The sequence below is a fragment of the Accipiter gentilis genome, chromosome Z, assembly GCF_929443795.1.
Source record: "Accipiter gentilis chromosome Z, bAccGen1.1, whole genome shotgun sequence".
NCBI classification, from domain to species: domain Eukaryota; kingdom Metazoa; phylum Chordata; class Aves; order Accipitriformes; family Accipitridae; genus Astur; species Astur gentilis.
The window spans coordinates 532,603-553,452 of record NC_064919.1 but is presented as its reverse complement, the minus strand read 5'-3'; the positions used below and the strand labels follow the sequence as shown (position 1 = coordinate 553,452).

Below are 20,850 nucleotides of genomic sequence, written 5' to 3'. Positions count from 1 at the left end.
AGCAATGACATTTGGGGATGGGGGCACAGCAATGACGGTTAGGGACAGGGGGTGCACAGCAATGACATTTGGGGACGGGGGGGCACAGCAATGACGGTTAGGGACAGGGGGTGCACAGCAATGACATTTGGGGACGGGGGTGCACAGCAATGACATTTGGGGACGGGGGGCACAGCAATGACGGTTAGGGACGGGGGTGCACAGCAATGACGGTTAGGGATGGGGGTGCACAGCAATGACATTTGGGGACGGGGGGCACAGCAATGACGGTTAGGGACAGGGGGTGCACAGCAATGACATTTGGGGACGGGGGGCACAGCAATGACGGTTAGGGACGGGGGTGCACAGCAATGACGGTTAGGGATGGGGGTGCACAGCAATGACATTTGGGGACGGGGGTGCACAGCAATGACATTTGGGGATGGGGGCACAGCAATGACGGTTAGGGACAGGGGGTGCACAGCAATGACATTTGGGGACGGGGGGCACAGCAATGATGGTTAGGGACAGGGGGTGCACAGCAATGACATTTGGGGACGGGGGTGCACAGCAATGACATTTGGGGACGGGGGGCACAGCAATGACGGTTAGGGACAGGGGGTGCACAGCAATGACATTTGGGGATGGGGGGCACAGCAATGACGGTTAGGGACAGGGGGTGCACAGCAATGACATTTGGGGACGGGGGTGCACAGCAATGACATTTGGGGACGGGGGGGGGCACAGCGGTGCTCGCAGCCCCCGCCCTCCACGTCGGGCACCAGAGGGAATGCCCCGCCCTTTTCCCCGCCCCTCCAGAGCCCCGCCCTTTTCCCCGCCCCTCCAGAGCCCCGCCCCGGCGGCGGCGTTCGGGCGCCCTCTGGCGGCGGCGCCTGGTACATCCAGGCGGCGGGGCCTGGTCGGTGAAGGCGCGGGCCCGGCCCGGTCCTCAGGGCGGCGGTTTACGGGCCCGGGCGGCCCCGGTCCCGGAGCAGCGGCTGCCGGGGAGGGAGAGGGGTCTTTTGAGCCGAGGACGGGTAGGGAATTGGGGCCCGGTGGGCCTGAGGCGGTGGTGAGCCGGGCCTGGCGTTGGGGGGGGGTGTCTCAGGGAGAGCTGGGCCTGGTGTGAGGTTCCTGAGGGCAGAGACAGGGTGTTGGGTGTCCCAGGGGGCTGGGTTGGGTCTGTGGGGTCCCAGGGCGTTGGGATAGGATGCACGGGCGTCCCGAGGGCTGGACAGGTGTGTGTGGGGCCCTCAGGGGGGTGGGTCGGGGTCTTGGGGAGCTCAGTTGGAGTGCACAGGGGTCCAGGGGGCTGGGACGGGGTGCACGGCGGTCCCAAGGGGCTGGGACAGCGTGTATGGGGGTCCCAAGGGTCTGGGATGCGGTGCATGGGGGTCCCAGGGAGCTAGTCTAGGGTGTGTGCAGTCGCATGGGGATAAACCAGGGTGCATGAGGGTCCCAGGGGGCAGGGCCAGGTTGTGGGGGGGTCACAAGGGGATGAGCCAGGGGTGTATGGGGTCCCAGGGTGCTGTGTTGGGGTCTGTGGGGTCTCAGGGAGCTGGGACAGGGTTTATGGGTGTCCCAAGTGGCTGGACAGGGGTGTGTGTGGGTCCTGGGGGGCTGGGTTGGGGTCTTAGGGAGCTCAGTTGGGGTGCACAGGGGTTGCAGAGGGCTTACACGGGGTGCCTGAGTGTCCCAGGGTCCTGGGACAGGGGGCATGGGGGTCCCAAGGGACTGGAATGGGGTGCATGGGGATCCCAGGGGGCTGGGACGGGGTGCGTGGGGATCCCAGGGGGCTGGGACGGGGTGCATGGGGGTCCTAAGGGGCTGGGACGGGGTGCATGGGGGTCCAAGGGGGCTGGGAGGGCATGCACAGGGGTCTCAGGGGGCTGGACAGGGGTGTGTGGAGGTCCCAGGGGCTGGGCTGGGGTCTCACGGGGCTTAGTTTGCCGGCACAGGGGTCCCAGATGGCTGACACGGGGTGCCTGATGGTCCCAGGGTGCTGGGACAGGGTGCATGGGAGTCCTAAGGGGTTGGGATGGGGTGCACAGGGGTGCCAAGGGTCTGGGACAGGGTGCACAGGCATACTAGGGGTCTTGGCTGGGGTATGGGGGGGTCACAGGACATGTGCGATGCTGGGGGTCCCAGCTGTGGGCAAGGAGGAGGCTCTGATGGTCCCCCAACACCCCCAGACCCCCAGGATGAGCCGAGGCTGGTCACAGGCCCCCACCTCACACTGGCCCCTGTCCTGCCACAGGTTCCTGGCTCCAGGAACCAGCTGCCCCACCGCAGACATGCCATCGGAGAAGGAAAGCAGATCCTGGCGGCAGGAGCGGGACCTTTCACCTTCCCAGTGGGATTGGGACTGCCCCGCCACACGGCGCCGTCTGGAAGAGCTGTATTTCCGTGAGCAAGATTATATCGGAGCTGGCTCTGAGGATGTCCGTAACTTCTGGGCTTTCTTTGAGCGGCTCCGGCGTTTCCAGAGCCGGAGAACCGAAAGCGAGCCAACCCCCAGCTGCCACAACCAGGCAGAGCCCTCCACCATCACCCACTGCCTTGACCTGCCCCGCCAGTACGACCCCAGGTACCGCATCAACCTCTCGGTGCTGAGTGCCGACATGGAGGGAGCGATCCGAGGCCGGCGAGGAGACTCCGGCATTCCCCAGGAATGTCTCTCTGAATTTCGTGCCGCTTTGCTGCACTACCTGGACTTCACGCAAAAACAAAGCTTCGCCAAACTGGCCAAACTCCAACGGGAACGAGCGGCGCTTCCCATCTCCCAATACCGGGACCAGCTCCTGCGTGCTGTGGCTCAAAACCAAGTGGTGGTGATTGCTGGCGATACCGGCTGTGGTAAATCCACGCAGGTGCCTCAGTTCTTGTTGGCAGCTGGTTACAGCCACGTGGCTTGTACCCAGCCTCGCCGTATTGCCTGCATCTCGCTGGCCAAGCGGGTGGGCTTCGAGAGCCTGCACCAATACGGAAACCAGGTGAGGTCTGTGGGCTGGTGACTGCTGATTTCCTCAGCCAGTTTAGGGGTAACTGGGAGCTGTTGGGCGCTGCTGGTTTCTTCCCACCCTGTTACTGGGTGCTACTGGGTGAAGAATGAGTTGAACAAAAGGGTTGTAGTGAACTGGGTTACATCTGGCTAGCAGCTGGGCAGCAGCACTGTTCCTCAAGGTTCAAATTTAGGGCCAATCCTGTTCAAAAAATACTGAAAATATCAATATGAGGAAAATACTGGTATTTTTATTGTTGCACGTGGGCTGATGATACTGAGCTGGGAGGTGCTGTTGACTCTGGAGGGAGAAGAGGTCCCTGGTTCAAAGCTGCATTGAGAGATGTTCAGACTTGGTATTAGGAAACATTTCTTTACCGAGAGGGTGGTCAGACACCTTGAGAGGCTTCCCAGGGCTGTCAGTGCCCCACGTCTGTCGGTGTTTAAGAGAAAAATGCCCTTAATAATACCCTTCGGCTTTTGGTCAGCCCTGAAGCGGTCAGGCAGTTGGACTAGATGATTGTTGTAGTCCCTTCCAACTTAAATGCTTTATTTTACTTGATTTTATTCAATTTTATTCTATTTTGGTCTTCCTGCCCCAGGTAGGCTACCAGATCCGCTTTGAGAGCACCCGCTCGCCCGCCACCAAGATTGTCTTCCTGACGGAAGGGCTGCTGCTGCGGCAGGTACAGCGGGAGCCGACGCTGCCTGGGTATCACGTCCTGATTGCTGACGAGGTTCACGAGCGGCACTTGCACAGTGATTTCCTTCTGGGGGTCTTGCGGCGGCTACTTCCCGCTCGGCCGGACCTTAAGTTGGTGCTGATGTCGGCGACCATCAATATCCGTCTTTTTTCGGGGTATTTTGGGGGTGCCCCAGTGCTGCAGGTGCCAGGAAGGATTTTCCCTATCTCGGTGAGGACGGAGGGGGATTTTTGGGATGAATCCCAGCATAGGACACACGCAAGTCTCTCGCTGCGTCTACCCGGAGGCAACGTCCTCCCTGTCTCTGCTCCTGCAGGTCATCTACCAACCCATCCCTAAGGAAGAAGCATCCATGGCCGGGAAATTGGGGAAATCAGAGCGCCTGGATCCCCTCCCATACTTGCGGGTGCTGCAAGCCATTGACCACAAGTACCCGCCGGAGGAACGCGGGGACCTGCTGGTGTTCCTGAGTGGGGTAGCTGAGATCGGCGCAGTGCTGGAGGCGGCGCAGGCTTACGCTTCACATACCCAGCGTTGGATTGTGCTCCCCCTGCACAGCACCCTCTCTGTTGCAGAGCAGGACAAGGTGGGTGAGGGTCTGACCCTGGGAATCGGGGTGGAATTCAGCACCCTGGCATCACAGAGTGAAAAATCCCAGAGCTCAGCCCGGCTGCGCCCTGACTGTGGGTGCTTTTGGGGTGCAGCCTGCCTTCTCTGGAGGTTTTCTCTGCTCTGGAGCTGGCCATACTGATGCAGGACCGTTTCTCCTTCTTCAGGTGTTTGATGTGCCCCCTCCCGGTGTCCGTAAGTGCATCCTCTCTACCAACATCGCAGAGACCTCAGTGACAATCGATGGTGTGCGCTTTGTCCTGGATTCTGGTAAAAATTCCCCCTTCAATGCCCCTCTCTGCTGGGTAAGAAAGCTTCTTCCTCCCTCCTGCACGGCCCAGAGCTTCTCCTTCCCTCCTATTCCCTCCAGGGAAGGTGAAGGAGATGAGCTACGACCCTCAGGGCAAACTTCAGCGGCTGCAGGAGTTTTGGATCAGCCGGGCAAGCGCCGAGCAGCGGAAGGGACGTGCTGGCAGGACCGGCCCTGGCGTCTGCTACCGGCTCTACGCTGAATCTGACTATGATGCCTTTTCCCCCTACCCTGTGCCGGAGATTCAGCGGGTAGCACTTGATGCTCTGGTGCTCCAGGTAGAGCTGGGGATTCCTTTGCTTGCCTTGAGGTTTCCTCGGGGGGAGATTTGGGGAGATCTCGGAGAGGAAACCCAGCCAGCCATGTGTGAGACCAGGCTGTGGCTCAAGTGTCAGGGTGTGATGGCTCTTGGGGGGGCTTTGTAAGCCTCCGGGCTCTTTTCTGTCATCTCTGGCTTTGTTCTACGTGTGTTTTTCTATCAGTTAAAGAGCATGGGATTGGGTGACCCCCGGACCTTTCCGTTCCTGGAGCCTCCTCCCTCATCCAGCCTGGAGATGGCCGTGCGGTACTTGAAGGACCAGGGAGCCCTGGACGAGGCTGAAGACCTGACGCCCATCGGGAATCTGCTGGCCCAGCTTCCCGTCGATGTGGTGGTCGGTGAGTAATTTGGGGCACTCCCCTTGAAACAGAAGTGATGGTATGAGGAGTGGGAGTCTCCCCTGCCTTTGCTACCTGCCCTGCCCTCACCATGCAGGCAAGATGCTGGTCCTGGGTGCTCTGTTTGGACTGGCCGAGCCCACCCTAACTGTGGCGGCTGCGCTGAGCGTGCAATCCCCTTTCCTGCGACCTGCTCACCCCAATCCTGACTGCGCTACGGCCCGACGGCCCCTCGAGAGCCCCCACGGTGACCCCCTGACGCTGCTCAATGTCTTCAATGAGTGGGTCCAGGTGGGATTCTTGTCTAAAGCGAAGAGATGAGGCACATTTTGGGGGGGTGGGGAGACTCTGTTTTGGGGTGGGATGTGCTTGAGTCTGTGTGGGAGGCTGTAGGGGGGCGGTGGGGGCTGATTTTGGGGAGCAGGGAGAGGTGGGAAGGACAGCCTGTCCCTACCAGGGGCTGAGCTGTGCTGTCTCAGAGCAGGTGAAATCGGAACGAAGCGGTAGCTCTCGGAAGTGGTGCCGGCGGCGAGGCTTGGAGGAGCATCGACTTTACGAGGCTGCCAACCTGCGACGCCAGTTTCAGGTGAGGGGTCAGGATCTGGCCTCGGGGTGGGGTTCACCTTCGGTCTGAGAAGGGCATTGCTGGTACGGAGGAGAGCTGAATTTGCCCACATGCCCACAACCTGCCCATCTCCCAGCCGTGGGGACTCAGCAAACCTCTCTCCCACCGCCCCAGGAGCTTCTTCGAGACCACCAGCTGCTGGAGGAAGCCTCCAGCCAGCCCAGTGACAGCTACAGCCGGCAGAGCCGACACCGGGAACGCCGCGAGCTGCACCGGCTGTGGCGTTCCCACGCGGAGACAGAAGGTCGGAAGCGCAAGGTGCTGCGGCTGCAGGACGGAGCAGATGCGTCCTCCAGCGAGGAGGACAGTGGCACCTGTGGGAAAGGAGAGCGCAGCATCGATATCCAGGTGACCCTTGCATCTGTTTCCTCTCCTGAGAGGCAGGATGGGGCCATGCAGGCCCCTGATGCCCTCTCTCTCTCTGCAGGATATCAAGTTTAAGCTCCGCCACAACGTGGACGAGCTCCAGGCTGTATCCAGCTCAGTCCTCTCCTCCTCGCAGCTTGTCCTCCTCAAGCTGGTGCTGTGCAGGGGGCTTTACCCCCAGCTGGCCGTGCCTGACCAGCTCAACAGTGGCCGCAAGGACTCCGATCAGGTCTCTGTCCTTTCCCTGCCCTGTCCCCTACCCCAGGGGTTCCCAGCAGCCCCTTGCTCTCCCTCAACACCCGTTTTGCTCTTGCTGCAGATTTTTCACACCAAGAGCAAGCAGGGTGTTGTGCTTCATCCCACCTGCGTCTTCGCTACCAGCCCGGAGTTGCTCCATGCCAAGGAGGGACTGGAGCGTGGTGGGACCAAAGGTGGGACAACCCCAATCGCAGAGGAATTGGCTCTGCTTCTCCCTGGCTTTTTCCACGTTGGATGAAAACACTGTTGGCCTCGGGGGTTTGGCAAATCCCTGGTGCTGGGGAGAGGTTTGTGGTCCAGCTGAGACACCCCTTATTGCCCCCACAGACCCCACGGAGGGGCTGAGCTGCCACCACCAGCTCCTTGCCTTTGTCTCGCTGCTGGAGACCAACAAACCCTACCTGGTGAACTGCATCCGCGTACCAGCCCTACAAGTGAGCTTTTTGCTTTCTTCCTCTCCAAGCCCTCTGGTAGCCTCCATCACCTCAAATCGGTTGCATTTTGCTCCTCCAGGCTCTCTTGCTCTTCTCCCGTTCGCTGGACACCAGCGCGGACTGTGCCCGGCTGGTAGCAGATGGATGGCTGGAGATGACCGTCCCCGATGCAGACTCTGCCCTACACCTGCTCTCCACAGCTCTACAGCTTCGTTCCGCCTGGGAAAAACTCCTCCATCAGCTGCTGGAAGGTCGGGGAGAGGAGTCGGGCCGCCGGCCGAGCTCCCGGGACATATCCGTGCTCAGCCGGGGGTTGCTGGAGTTCCTGCGGATGGAGGTGATATGGCCGTGAGCGCGATACATGTGGTTTTAATCCAACTCCAGTGCCTTGCATCGGGTTGAAGGCTTAGAAGGGAGGATGAGGGGAGCTGGTGTGTCCCCCCAACTTCCGTGTGTCCTCTTGCAGGTGCCGTACCGCCTGCGCCAGCTCACTGGGCTGGAGAAACAGAACCTTTACATCGGTCCCCAAACTGTGGCTGCCGCTCCCCAGCTCCCAGGGCTTTTCCAGGGGATGGAGATGAAGCCCGATGAGGTGAAAGGTGGCCACAGGGTGACAGACTTTCTCACCTACAACTGCTTGGCTGTGAGTACACCCCTCTTCTGCTCTGCCTGCCACCCCTCCCCATCCTGGGGGAGTCTGAGCATCCCCTTCGCCCTTTGCGTCCCACAGACGGACACGGACCTCTACAGCGACTGCTTGCGGAGCTTCTGGACGTGTCCCCACTGTGATCTCCACATGCCCTTCACCCCCCTGGAGCGCATGTGCCACAAAAGCTCTTGCTGGCCCTCCGAGGGTGAGTTCCCCCTGCCCCCAACCCTGCCAAGGGGCTGTGACAAGGGACAACTGGGGACAACCAGCCTGGGGGGAGCATTTCTGCTCTGTGGGTGACCAAGGAGAGGAGGTGGCAGTGAGCCGGGCTGTGTTTGTGCCAGCTTTTAGCAGTGCCCCTTGAGATGCCACCGAGGGCCGCATTTTGGGGGCGCGATGGTGGGAAGAAAACGGTCTTGCAGGGCTTTGGTTTCCTTCTGATCCCCATTTTTCTCTACATTTTCCTGCAGCCCCCCTGGAAGAAGCGGCCGAAGCCTCGTCCAAAACCTCTGCCCTCCACAGATCCTACCACTGCGACGTTTGCCAGCAGGATTTTACCTTCACCCCCACGGAGATCCTTCGGCACAAGAAGCAGCACCGGTGACCGGTGCTCACTGGGATGCTCTCACTGGCTGGTGGTGGAGGTGATGCTGGGGTCCTCCCCAATCCCCCACAGAAGACCCCTGTAATGGGGGGAAAGTCCCCCTACACTGCTACCTCTGTTACTCTTGGTGAGTCTGGCTGGATCCCAAAAGGGATTTGGTGTTTTAGGGATATTTTAGTGGCTTCTGCAGCTCATCACTGATGGCTTGCGTAGGGGCAACCTGATTTCACTCCCCTTTTTTTTAAGAAAAACATGTAAATAAATAGCTTTTTGGAGAAAGTCAGTGCTGGCCCGGAGTGTGTTGCCAGACGTTGGTGTTCCCCTGCCCATGCGGGTGCCCGGTTTGGTGTCTGCGTGCCCAGATGCAGCATGGGTCAGGGGCTACAGGACAAAGGGATGTTTGTGGGGTCTCAGTGATGTCTCCTGCCTGCAGTGGTACCTGGTGCAGCATGGCCAGCATGTGGCACTCCTATACCAGAGTCATCACTGCCTCATCTCCTTTTCTTTCTGTATCCTGTGGGCAAAGCATCAGAGCAGTCTGTGCCGGGACTTTATCACTACCAGGACTACCCGCCCCCCCCATATTAATAACAAGTGACCTGAGCGGCCCTACAGAGGATGCTCACTCTCAACGTGGTGAGAAGGCGCTGCCTTAATATAATAAGAGGCCTTGCTTTAGGAATTGTGGCTGGTTCTGGTGCTTTTTTGGGCTGAAAACACCTGGAGAAAGGCAAATCCAGAGCAGCTTGCACCCACACACACCCTGCGGAGGCAAATGCCGTGACAACAGGAACTTATCAGCTGTCTAAACCCATTTAAAATGCATTCATTATCAGCCTGTGCGCTGCATTAGGCTCAAGCAGGGTTATTAGCGGGGCCCCTTCTAATTAAAGCGATTTGATGGTATTTTTAGCTCTGTGGCGTGTTGCATTTTATTTACCAGGCGAAGAAAATAATAAATAAGTGTGGTTTAACTGGCCTCATAACACTTTGGAGTAAGGAGCTGCTCCAAGAGCAAAGTTTCCTGGTTAAAATTTTTGAAGGCTCAAGGTTCTCTGTAAGGAATTATCCATCGCCAGGGCTCAGTGCATGTTGCTGGCCATAAAATAGGTGGCAGAAGGGAAAATTAAAAAGCGGAAGGGTGCTGAATGCTTCCTCATACGCTTTTTTCTTGTTTAAATTTATTTTCTTCCTTCCCCCGCTCCCCCCAACTCACACCCTTGGTGACTTGCTGCTTGTCTTCCCTTTCTTGGTTGGGTTTATCTGCAATTAATTACCACTTGGGGGCAGGTAATCCCTGGCTGGTGGTGTCACAGCACTTGCAGAAATTTATAAGGCAGATGATTTGTTGAGCAGATTATTTGGTTTGTATGTGTGTGTGATCTATTTTAAGCCTTTACTGCAGGCAGCTGCCTGTACCTTAGCCTGGCAGGATCCCACCCCGCTTTTGGAGTGCGGGGGGAGTAGTCTCACCCAAATTTGACAGTGGGGGATGTGGGGATGATGCTCCTATCAAGCCCCTGTTGCTATGGCAGCAAGGTGAGATGGGAGATGCTCCTGTCATGGCAACAGGCATCGGATGGGTTTGGTTTTGCTCTTTTCGGCTACAGGAACCCCAATTCTTTGCTCTCCCCATTAGGTTGAGCAATGCAGCGTGAATTAAAGCCTGGCTGACATTTCTGGAAGCCAAATGTCTGTGCTAGTCTGGTCCCGCATGCTCTGAAAAACTCAGTTTTTCCCCTGAAAAGGTGGGCTTTGCTTTCCAGGACATTGATGGTGGTTTGGTCCCTGGTTCCTGTGCTGCAGGGGACTTTAGCTTTGCTCTGGGCCACCTGGGCCCACTAAATGCCACCCACAACCAGCCCAGACCCACTCCTCAGGTTTCAATTAATCAAAATGAATATTCTCACCTTAATAAGAAGAACCCAACAGCTTTCAGCAATAATCATTAGGGCTCATAAAGCATAAACCAGCTCTGGTGGTTGCTTGCCCTCCTGAAAAAAACAGCAATATGGCTCTTGCCTTTAATGCAACAGCAAAGCCTTATTGCTTTTAAACTAAGCTTAGAGCAAGTCATTTACATAACAGAAAATTAAATAAGGCTACCACAGCCATAAAGAAGTGGGATTAATTTACTTTACTAATGAAAGCCACAAATTGAGGTCTTATGTGAGAAGAACGCTGGATTTTTAATGAAGTCCTCCAAATTTCTGTCCCTGTGGTAACCCTGGGGTGTTTGGGATCAAATCAGACCATGCTTGTGCCCTGGTTTTGCTCCCTGGTGGTCTAAAGCCATCATCTGGATGCTGGTGTAACCTCAGGGGGGCCAATCCTCAGTCCCATCCTGGTCACCACCTTCATTAATGACCTAGATGATGAGGCTACCTCAACACAGGGTCCTGGTGGTCACCAGGTTAACCATCAGTAACGTGTCCTCGCTGCAAAGGTGGTGAGCGGTTTGACCGCATCACAGAGCTGCCTTAAAACCTGAGCTTGAGTTTTAAGATGTTGTTTAAACAACTTCATTTTTTTCTTTAAAAAAGATGCTGCTCTTCACCTTGAATCTGCCTGTAAGAGTGAGACACAGATGAAGGTCACTTGTAGTGGGTTGAGAACAGCCTTGTGTACCCATTTGTTGCTTGTTAACGTTAATTAATGTCACAGTGTTGGTTGGGTGAGCTGTAATTTTCAATCACGCCAATTAAATGGGTGGATCTAGGTGGGGACTGGTGCACTGTGTGCTGTGCTCATCCTCTTAGAGGCTGCTTCACTGGAGTGGTTGGTGGTCCCCATCTACCATCCTTCCTGGCACCGGGGAGGGAAAGGCTGAGAACAGGATTTTTGGGGAAAATCCTTATTTTTTTCACCTTTCCAGAGAAAGCTAGACCAAGAGCAAGGCACTAATCCTCATAATTTCCCTGTATGGCACCTATAGGGTCTATAACACCACCAATAATGCTGCCATCGCACCTTGACACACAAAAACCCTTTCCCCTCCTTTTTTTTTTGCCTTTTAATGACCAGAATTGTTTTCCCTTCTGGATAAATGTGTTTTATTGAGCTCGCTTGCTCTGGCAGGAAGATTTTCTCTTTCTGCCTGCTCTTTTTCCCCAACTGAGGCATCCCCGTCCTACCGACGAAGCTCTTTTGAAGGTTGTTTCTGAGCATCCACTCCAACCCAAGCTCCATCCTCAGATGGGCGAAGTCCATCATCACAAATTTCCAATGAGAAAACAATTTTCCCTTTTTATTTTTTCACCTACCAAATCTGATGTTAAAAGACCCCTTGGGATGAAGACGATGATTTACCACATCTCATGGCAGCCCATTCCAATGGCTAATTATCCTGCCAGCTAATTACCTGCATATTTCCTTTCTAGGCTGAATTTCTGAGCTTTGATTCCCACCCACGGGCCCTTGTGCATTGCCTTTACTGGATAAAAACAAGCCGATAATATCGAGACCGTTATTTCTTTGGGAGACAACAACCCTGCATCAAACCCTCTCTTACAACTCCTTTAATTAGCGATGGAAGAAGTTGGGCAATCTAGAAAAAAAAATCCCAGGGGCTGAGCGCTCCCAAGGAAAGCTTAATGCTTAAATGGAAAAAAAAAATAAAATTAACAGGCAGATGAGTTTTTTTCCTTTACAAACAAGGGCTTCTTCCCAGCAACGGCAAGCAGAGATGTTTTTTTTATTTTATTTAATCTCAATTTGCACACACCGAGCAATTACCAGCCATCCTCTTCAACCCAAGTGAATGACCTCATTTGTTCTTTGCAATGTTGTTGTTGTTGTTGTTATTATTATTATTACTATTTTCCTGGAGGTTGAAGCAAACACGTTGGCCTCTAATTGAAACCAACTGCGTGTTGTTTGGGAATAATTAATTTAATTGTTTGAAAGGTCAAGTGAGAAGCGGGGGGAAATTCTGTACCTATTAAAAATTAGTTTGGAACAGATAGGAAGATGCAGGAGCTCGTACCCATGCTTCAGCTCCAAGCCAGCAAACCTTATCCCATCCCACTCCTCCCTCGTCACATTTTTGGGGCTCCGGAGCATCCAATTTATCTGCAGGAATCTGTCTTTTCTTCTCCAGCCTTAAAATTCAGAGCTGACAGCCAGATTTATCAGCAGGAATCCATCTTCTTCAGCCTTAAAATTTACAGATTTTAAGAGCAAAAATTTGCTCCTGCTGCCCTTTAGGTTGTGTACCCTGGGGAAGTATATCATTAATTATAGAATTAATAACCAATAACCCAGCAATGGGTGGAAATGCTGACTCGGCATCCTCCCAAGATTCATGGTTGGTCCAGAAGCTTGGCATGGGATTTCTCCCCCCGGATACAATGTGCATCAGCCTCTGGTGAAATATTGATCCAAAGATGGAAAAAACCTCTTTCGGCTGATTTCTGCCAACTTTGTGCTGGTAGCAGGGTTATATATATATTTTTTTAAATGAGATCTAAAAAATTTCCAGGAGGAAAGGGATCTAAGTCATTTGCCTGTGGAAGATGCTGTCACTAGGAAACTTCTTTGCTTCTTCCATGCTCTTATGTGATACTTTAAAATTAAAAGATGTGAGATGCAATTATAAGGGAAGGACAGGAGGCATATAAATGTAACGTCAATCCTGGGACTGCTTGACATCACTGCTGTAGCAAAGGGGGGGTCTCAAGCCCTCCTCAAAGCAAGGCAGACCCAGGAGTCTTGCTATTCCCACCACCCCACTTATTCCATTCCCATATCTGCTGTTTGATCTTTTTTCGTTTTGGTTTTTTTTTTTTTTTGTTGTTGTTGTTGTTAATAAAAATATATTTGATACTAATAAAAGAATTTAATTAAATTGTTGGCTGATGCCGCTCCTAGAGAGACCTTCTGGGGTTGGGCTTTTTGGACGTGCAAAACTCAGCTCAGGCATCTCATGCTATTTCGCAGCCTGCAGAGAGCAGCCTTTCCCTCCTCCATGGAAGGTCCCAGCCGCCTTCTGCTCTTTATTAAAATGCCAAAAATTGGGCAAAATCCAAGCATCCCACTCCTTCCCTTACACTGTGACCCACCACAGAGAGATGAAGGCTCCCCAAAGGTCCCAAAATCGTCTTATCAGGCAAGAGATAAGAATTTATTTTTTTCCTTTCTTGATCTCTTAGAGTTTGTGCATTGCATTGGGTGAGATGGAAATAAAAAATCATGGGTTTTGGGGAAAGATTATCTCATTGTCATGTGAGTCCAGAACCTGGGCCTTCATAAAGCATCCTGAGACCTACAACAAAATGATGAGAGATTTGGTTCCTGATTATGATCTGCTTGCACGGACTCAAATGAATGAGCAAAAAATCACATGATACCTGGCAGTTTGGGCTATTTATGCTACTTATTGGTGAGCCATTCCTCCTGCTGCTGCCAGGACAACCTTTCAGGACCACCATCTGCTCCTGGAGTTCATCCTATCCCATAGACCCTGATGTGGCAACCACTGGCAAAGTCCTACTCGACTGGCACCCTGCAGCCAGTGCAGCACCATGCGCCCAACCCCTACGATGGAAGAAGGTTCACAGAAGATGGACAAGGATGGTGTGCTCCTGAAGCTCAGAAAAGAAAGGAGGTGACCACTGCTACCACAAAGGGAGCTGAACTTACCTCAACAGTAGGAGGACCAAGGGTGGCCTTCATTGTCAATAAACAGCTCTATCAGTTGAGCTGGCCAACTGGCCTTCCCTAAAATAATCCATAGAAAGAATTATCTCCCTGAGCAAGCCAGACCAACTGTCGTGGTTTAACCCCAGCCAGCAACTAAGCACCATGCAGCCGCTCACTACCCACCCCCCCCCCCCCCCAGTGGGATGGGGGAGAAAATCAGGAAAAGAAGTAAAACTTGTGGGTTGAGATAAGAACGGTTTAATAGAACAGAAAAGAAGAAACTAATAACACTAATAAAATGACAACAGTAGTAATAAAAGGATTGGAATGTACAAATGATGTGCAGGGCAATAGCTCACCACCTGCCGACCAACACCCCACCAGTCCCCGAGCAGCAATTCCCTGCCCCCACTTCCCAGTTCCTATACTAGATGGGACATCCCATGGTATGGAATACACCGTTGGCCAGTTTGGGTCAGGTGCCCTGGTTGTGTCCTGTGCCAACTTCTTGTGCCCCTCCAGCTTTTTCACTGGCTGGGCATGAGAAGCTGAAAAATCCTTGACTATAGTCTAAACACGACTGAGCAACAACTGAAAACATCAGTGTTATCAACATTCTTCTCATACTGAACACAAAACATAGCACCATACCAGCTACTAGGAAGACAGTTAATTCTATCCCAGCTGAAACCAGGACACCAACCCAAGGGAAGGTTACGTGTGGCTTAGCCCAACACAGTGTATAAAAATTAACCAACCAGCAAAATGAGCTTTGAAGAGACCTTCAACCCATGTCTTCCCATTGACTTAGGACACCCAGTGTCACACTGGTGAGCATCTAGAGACTGGTAATGGGAATCGTGCTTGTATTGCGTTTCAGCCATGTATTACAATTGCTATATTGTGTGTGATTTTTCAGTAGGCTGCTGCCCCACTTTTCTAACCTCCCCTGTGCTGTAACATCAAATATCTTCAAATAAGTAAATCTGGCATTAAAACATTAAACCCGCCTCGTGAGGAGTATCTAAAGGAATCTGGCTGAAGACCGCTGGACTTCAACACGTGGCTGTTAAGCTCCAGTCCCAGGTGATGAAGATCCTGGGCAGTTTGGGGTCAGAGTCCCCATGCTCCCATGCATCCCTGCATCCCTGCTCCTACCTTGCCTCCCCAGACCAGGAACAATCCCACCCCATCCCATTTCCCATACACACACGTTGTGGCAATGAGGATAGATGGCTGTGAGGTGATGTTGGTGTGTCAGGTGGTAATTTTATTCCTATTTTTCTGTGTGACACGGACTCTCTGCCTGCTTGACAGCTCAGCTGTCTCCAAAGCGCCTGTTTATGCAGCTGGAGAAGGAGGGAAGACAGGCAGGTGGGGGAGCAGCTACTGCCAGCAGTAGCGTAGGAGCCAGAAAGAGACGTATTTTTTTTAATGTATCCATGTGTTTGTAAGTAGATGGGCTCTCACCTCTCATTGTTGCATCATCCAAAGAGTTTCACCAGTTCCCAGCATCACCTTTGTGGAGCAAATGCTTTGCTGCAAAAATCTGCCTGATTCCCCCCCCCCCCCCCCCCCCCAAATGGGTCTTGGTTTGCCAAAATGCCTTGGCCCTGAATCCAGAAATGCCACGTCCAAATTAATTACTAATTACTTGTTTATTGGGTGGGCTGGACCTTTGAAAGCAGCTGGTTGATGTCCCTGCTCTGCTTGGGGAGGGGCAGAGTGAGCAAAACCTTAATGCAAGATGTTGCCATCCAAGATGTGCCTGCCCCACCAGGATGGGGAGGAGGTCGTTTCATGGATGTGTTGTCATCATCCCACATGCTGATGTCATCTGAGGCCAGTGTTTCTCTGGGGCTGGCTCACTGTCAGGCTCTCCAAATCCACTTCTGGTGCAAAAAAGAGCTCAGGAAAGACCTTGGGAGCTGGACACCCCCCCAGAAAAGAGGAATGGGGAACACCCCCCCCAACCCATCCTTCTGGCTGTCACAGAGGAGCCTGCAGGACCAAACAGTTAATTCCTCTGGACAGGCTGGTGACAGGGATGGTGACCAGAGGGGACAGGGATGCTCCCGCCTGCATTTCATCCATGCATTCCAGCATGGGGTTCTGCAGCTGCAGGACCAACCCCCTACTGCCCCAAGAAAAGGCACCCTTGGTTCCTCTGCAGACCACGAGCTGGAGGGGACCTGGGGGTCCCCCCAGAGGTGTCCTGATGCTGAAATGAGGGTCACGCCAGGCACCACTTCCAGCTCCAGCGAGGAACTTTTCCTATTCAAAGAGCCAGGATTTGCCCAAGAATCAGCCTTGCAAGCTCCAAAATGCTGCTAGAACCAAGTTTTCCTGGTTTTCCAGGACCTTTCATTGTTCCCCCACCCCTCAAACCCCCTCTAGAAGCTTTTCTTCGAAGGGCTGGATCCTGCTTTCTCCGCTTTTTGCAGGATTTGATTTCCCCTGCCTGTAACTCACCGGAGAATCAATTCCCAGATCTGTGCTGAACAATCGTTAAGCCTCATTAGCCTTAAGCTTCCTTCTCTTGATTTCTGGTTATTGCCTGGGTAGGAAATCAACACCTCTGTGTGATGGAGAGTCCCTGCTTTCCTTCTTAGAGTCAATCGTAACAACTCCTGAAGCTCTGCAGGAGCAAAGTGGGTAGAGAGCATCTCTTGGCTTCACTGTGGATGAAGGAGGCAGAAGCACATGAGTGATCTGGGAAGGTCATGAAGAACCCAGAAATGAAAATGTGGCTCCCCAAAGCATTGCAGCCTCGAGCGTGAGGCTGTTCTTCCACATTGCATCAACTGCCGTGAGACCTTTGCATGCTATCTCCTCTCCTGAATATATTCTGATCCTTCTTACGGGATAAATCACCCCATGCTGGCTTGTCTTGCAAAGTTTTTCCTGCTGTGAATATCCTCAACCAGAGACAATTCAAGTGGCACAACTGCATAATTAATGCTGCTAATGAATAATGAAACAAGTCTGATGTTGCATGCATTTTTCATGCTGATCGTGGGAGAGGACAAAACAGGTTGGTTTTTAAATTACTTCTTCAGCCGAGCAGTGGTCAAGGACTGACTGTAGGAGATGAAGGCTGCTAACGGCGGCGACGACCCTACAGTCCCCGGATGCTCATCCTGGAAGAAAAATGCTTGGGAAAGGCTAAGCTTGCCGTAAAAACCCACCTCCTGCAGCTGAGCAGCTGGCCTGAAATGAGATTGCTCTAAGTATGCTATGGAAACTACTTTACTTTCTGTAGGTGATGGAGATGCACCAAATTGACTCTTCAGCCAGTGGACGTGCCAGCAGTACTTAGTGACTTTTTTTTTCCCTTTCCTTCCTATAATTCATCTGCTCCATGCATTATTGGAGAGGAGCCCACTTATTGCATGAACTTTCCTTGATGTGATCCGCAGCCAGGCTTGCAAAGGTGATGGGGGCACCAGGGGAGAGATACTTCCTCGGGAAAAGCCTACCCAACTCAGGGATCTTGCTTGGAGAGCTTGGCGCATGGGGATGCTCACCCATGATATGTGTTTTTTGGAGATGTCTCAGTGCTCGCTCCCACCCCTGCTCCTCTTTCTCCATCCCCTCTGCCCTTGAGGCAATGCCAGGCAGGGGATGGTCCCCCCATGCTTTTGCACAACATCCCTTTTTCTACACCCTGATTTAGCTCTTGCTGATGCAAATAGCTTTTACTGTTCCCTTTGACGAGCAAAAGGGGCTCCAACTGGGTGCAAAATAATTCTGGGCAGCCTGAATATTATTTTTTTTCCTGACATTGCAGAATGAATAATTTCCTCCTTTCTTGGCCTTGGTCACCCAAAATTACGATTTTTCTGGTGTATATACCGTACCTCATAGGAGCATAACCCTTTTCCCATGACCAGTGTCAAGAATTGACCTGCTCCCCCCTCCTGCAAGCTCTCGGTGATGTTCTCCTCCCGATCCTGACTCCGCGCCGCCACTATTGATCGCACCGCCTGCCTCAGGGATTTATTTTTGCAGCCTGGCGTCGGCAGGCAAACGTGATTGACGGGCCAGAGCTGGCTGATCTGTGCTTGTGAAGCAAAACAGAGGGAAACTGTGCCTTCCCCTCCCTTGATTTCAATTACAGGGAAATTTTCTCCTCCGAGATGTCAAACCTGCTTCTAGAGAAGAGGACTCATCTTTCAGCCCCCTCTCCATCATCCTTGCCCAGGAACAAACAGGCTATTTACAGGCTCTTGGCAGCATCCAACTGCTTCCCTAGCAATTAAGGGAGGGAGAAGATGGAGACATGAGGGGATTGTCCTCAAGGTCACGCTGGGTCTATGGGGGAAGGACTTCCTCACCACCCTCAAGAACCCAGCAGGTCAGCGGTAGAAGTCATTGTCTCTTCAATTCAAGGACATTAGATATTTCTGGACTTTTTTTGCAAGATGTGCTGCCTCTCACCAAGTCCTCTTCTCTCTCTGATGCCCCTTCTCCTCTGCTCCACCCATGTAGGATGAGGACAGCCCACCCAGTAGACCAAACCCCAGGGTGAAGCTATCCTGCAGATCACTCAAGCCTCATATTAGTTTGTATTCTCCTCCTGATAGTTTTGTGGAGCTCAACTGCTGTCTGAATAATAATCGCAGTAGAAATAAGGTAAGAGGAGGAAACAAGTCTGGGCTCAAAGCTGCCGAGAGCAGGCATACATTTTTCATTGCTCTGACACACTAAATTAAGGATGCAGCTCAACAAACCCTTGTGATGGGGAGAAAAGTTTGCATCGCAGGAAAACAAGCAAAATAAAAGTAGTGTGGTAAGCAGTGAGAGAGGCCAATGGCTTGACCGAGACTTTGCTCCTTGATGCATTTTCCAAACAAGCCTTTGGATGTACAAATGAATCCACTGGTAATATTCCTCATGGTCTTGCAGAAAGTTCATTAGGAGGCTAACAAGGGGGCCAGGCATAGAAGATAATGCAAGAGCAATTACATACTCTCCCTAGGGGTTTTTTTGAGGTGAAAGCAGGAGAGCTTGCATGCAGCAGCAGTCTCCAGACTTTTCCCCACCTTTCATCAAAAATCTCTTTTTTTTTCAGCTTAACAAAAGCACCTTTTCCTACAAAAGGTCACATAGCTTCAGCAGCTGAGCACTGTGATGGCATAACTCTCATATCAGCTCTCTGGTTTTCCCTGCATCGCATACAAAGCGAGGGTCATAAGCCTCCCCTGTGAGCCATACAGCTTTTATGCTTCTCTCCTCCTAGTGCTTTCACACCTCAAACCCATCTAATCTGTGGAGATGACCCAGGAAAACTAATACGTGTCTCTGGCATTTATCAGTTTGCACGACAAGGTCAAGCATCTTCCTGCTCTAGCAAAAGGGCAAATACCAAGTTGCTGATTAAAATCCTATAGTCTTTTCCACTACAAAACATAAGATTGAGTTCTTCAGCTCCTGTTTCTATGGGAGAACCTCCTCGTCTCCTCTCCACCTCCTTCTCCTTGGTGCTACTGCAACAGAAAGGCAACATGGCAGCAATTTACAGTCTGCTGTAGTCAAGAAGAACGTCGAGTTGAAGACTGGACAGGAACTCATGAAGTTCAACAAGAAGAGCAAAGTCCTGCCTCCAGGGAGGAACTGGGGAGCACGTCTCTAGGCTGGGGGTCACCCAGCTGGAAAGCAGCTTGGCAGAGAAGGACCTGGGGGTGCTGGTGGACACCAAGTTGACCATGAACCAGCAATGTGCCCTCACTGCAAAGAAGGACAACCATCTCCTGGGCTGCATTAAGTATTGCCAGCAGGTTGAGGGAAGTGATCTTTCTCTATTCAGCACTGGTGAGGACACATCTGGAGTACTGTGTCCAGTTCAGGGCTCCCCAGTACAAGACAGACATGGACATACTGGAGAGAGTCCAACAAAGGACCATGGAGGTGATGAAGGGACTGGAGCATCTGTCTCATGAGGAAAGGCTGCAGGAGGTGGGACTACTCAGCCTGGAGAAGAGAAGGTTTGGGGGGATCTCATCAATCTGTATAAATGAGGTGGCAAAGAGGACAGAGTCAGGATCTTCCCAGTGGTACCCAGTGGTGGGACCAAGAGGCAATGGGCACACACTGAAACACAAGAGGTTACCTCTGAACATCAAGAAACACTTTTTTACTGTCAGGGTGACAGCACTGGCACAGGTTGCCCAAGGAGGTGGTGGACTCTCCATCCTGGGAGGTATTCAAAAGCCATCTGGATGTGGTTCTGGGCAACAAGCAATAGGTGGCCCTGGTTGGACCAGATGACCTCCAGAAGTCCCTACCCACCTCAACCATGCTCTAATTCTGGATATAGCAGATTTTCAGAGGACCAAGGGTTGTACACATCCTGCTATGCAAGACCGCTCATCTTGCATCCCCTGCACAGCACTGACCTTGCCTCAAAAGCTCCTCTTAATAAAACCTGAGTAACCTATAAGTCCAGCCTAAAAAAACCCCACCCAAGGTCATCTCAAGCAGCACTGTGTGGGCTGTAGCTCATGGCTTGTGTACTGCTTTGTTCAGTAGAAAGAGATGGAGCATCATTATCCACCTTCTACCTCAGACAATGCTGAGGAGGAAATACACGCCTTAACGTATGGCAGGCCATAAATTTGGCAGCAGGGGTTTGTTGTGATATACATCACCTCTTCCAGAGAACATCAGTTACCCTCTGCCAGCGCATTTCTCTTTATTAGGTGACCAGACGAGCAATGGTGTAATGCTGCAGATACCTGGCATAAAACCAAACATCTTTTTCTCCTCCCATTGACCTCCCTCCAGCATCCAAGCAACCTAACCCAATTATTACTACAGCTGCACAGGGATTTTCTGGATAACGCTTACGGTTCCCCTCTCCTGCAAGAGCATCTATGCCATGAAGGATCTTGTTTGGCACTCCAACACCTCCAGAATTTTATTGCTCTAAGCATGCCAGATTATGGCAGGTTAACATGGGCTTTTCTGAGACAGCTTCAGATAAAGTTGCCATCTACAGCTGCATTGTAAACT

At 52.4% G+C, this 20,850-nt stretch overlaps 2 protein-coding genes across 3 annotated transcripts in view; both read left to right on the top strand.

Annotated features, from left to right (window-relative positions):
- Positions 1-892: 892 nt before the first annotated feature.
- On the top strand, positions 893-14,012 carry DHX34 (DExH-box helicase 34). Of its 2 annotated transcripts, XM_049796574.1 has the most exons (17): positions 893-1,016; positions 2,237-2,972; positions 3,583-3,894; positions 4,001-4,270; positions 4,461-4,563; positions 4,664-4,881; positions 5,086-5,260; positions 5,358-5,551; positions 5,745-5,846; positions 6,000-6,233; positions 6,313-6,480; positions 6,571-6,682; positions 6,837-6,943; positions 7,023-7,280; positions 7,410-7,586; positions 7,674-7,797; positions 8,063-14,012. In XM_049796574.1, the coding sequence occupies exons 2-17, from the start codon at positions 2,274-2,276 to the stop codon at positions 8,194-8,196; spliced, it is 3,387 nt and encodes a 1,128-aa protein (XP_049652531.1). In that variant the 5' UTR covers positions 893-1,016; positions 2,237-2,273; the 3' UTR covers positions 8,197-14,012. The 2 variants fall into 2 exon arrangements, 1 of the variants encoding a protein (XP_049652531.1); XR_007505191.1 differs by lacking the exons at positions 6,837-6,943; positions 8,063-14,012 and having other exon boundaries at positions 7,674-7,789.
- Positions 14,013-15,617: 1,605 nt separating this feature from the next.
- LOC126035746 (uncharacterized protein SPEM3-like) overlaps positions 15,618-20,850 on the top strand; it is a 53,920-nt gene continuing 48,687 nt past the window's right edge. The window contains 1 exon segment of the mRNA XM_049794627.1: positions 15,618-15,644. Coding sequence (XP_049650584.1) covers positions 15,618-15,644 — 27 coding nt within the window.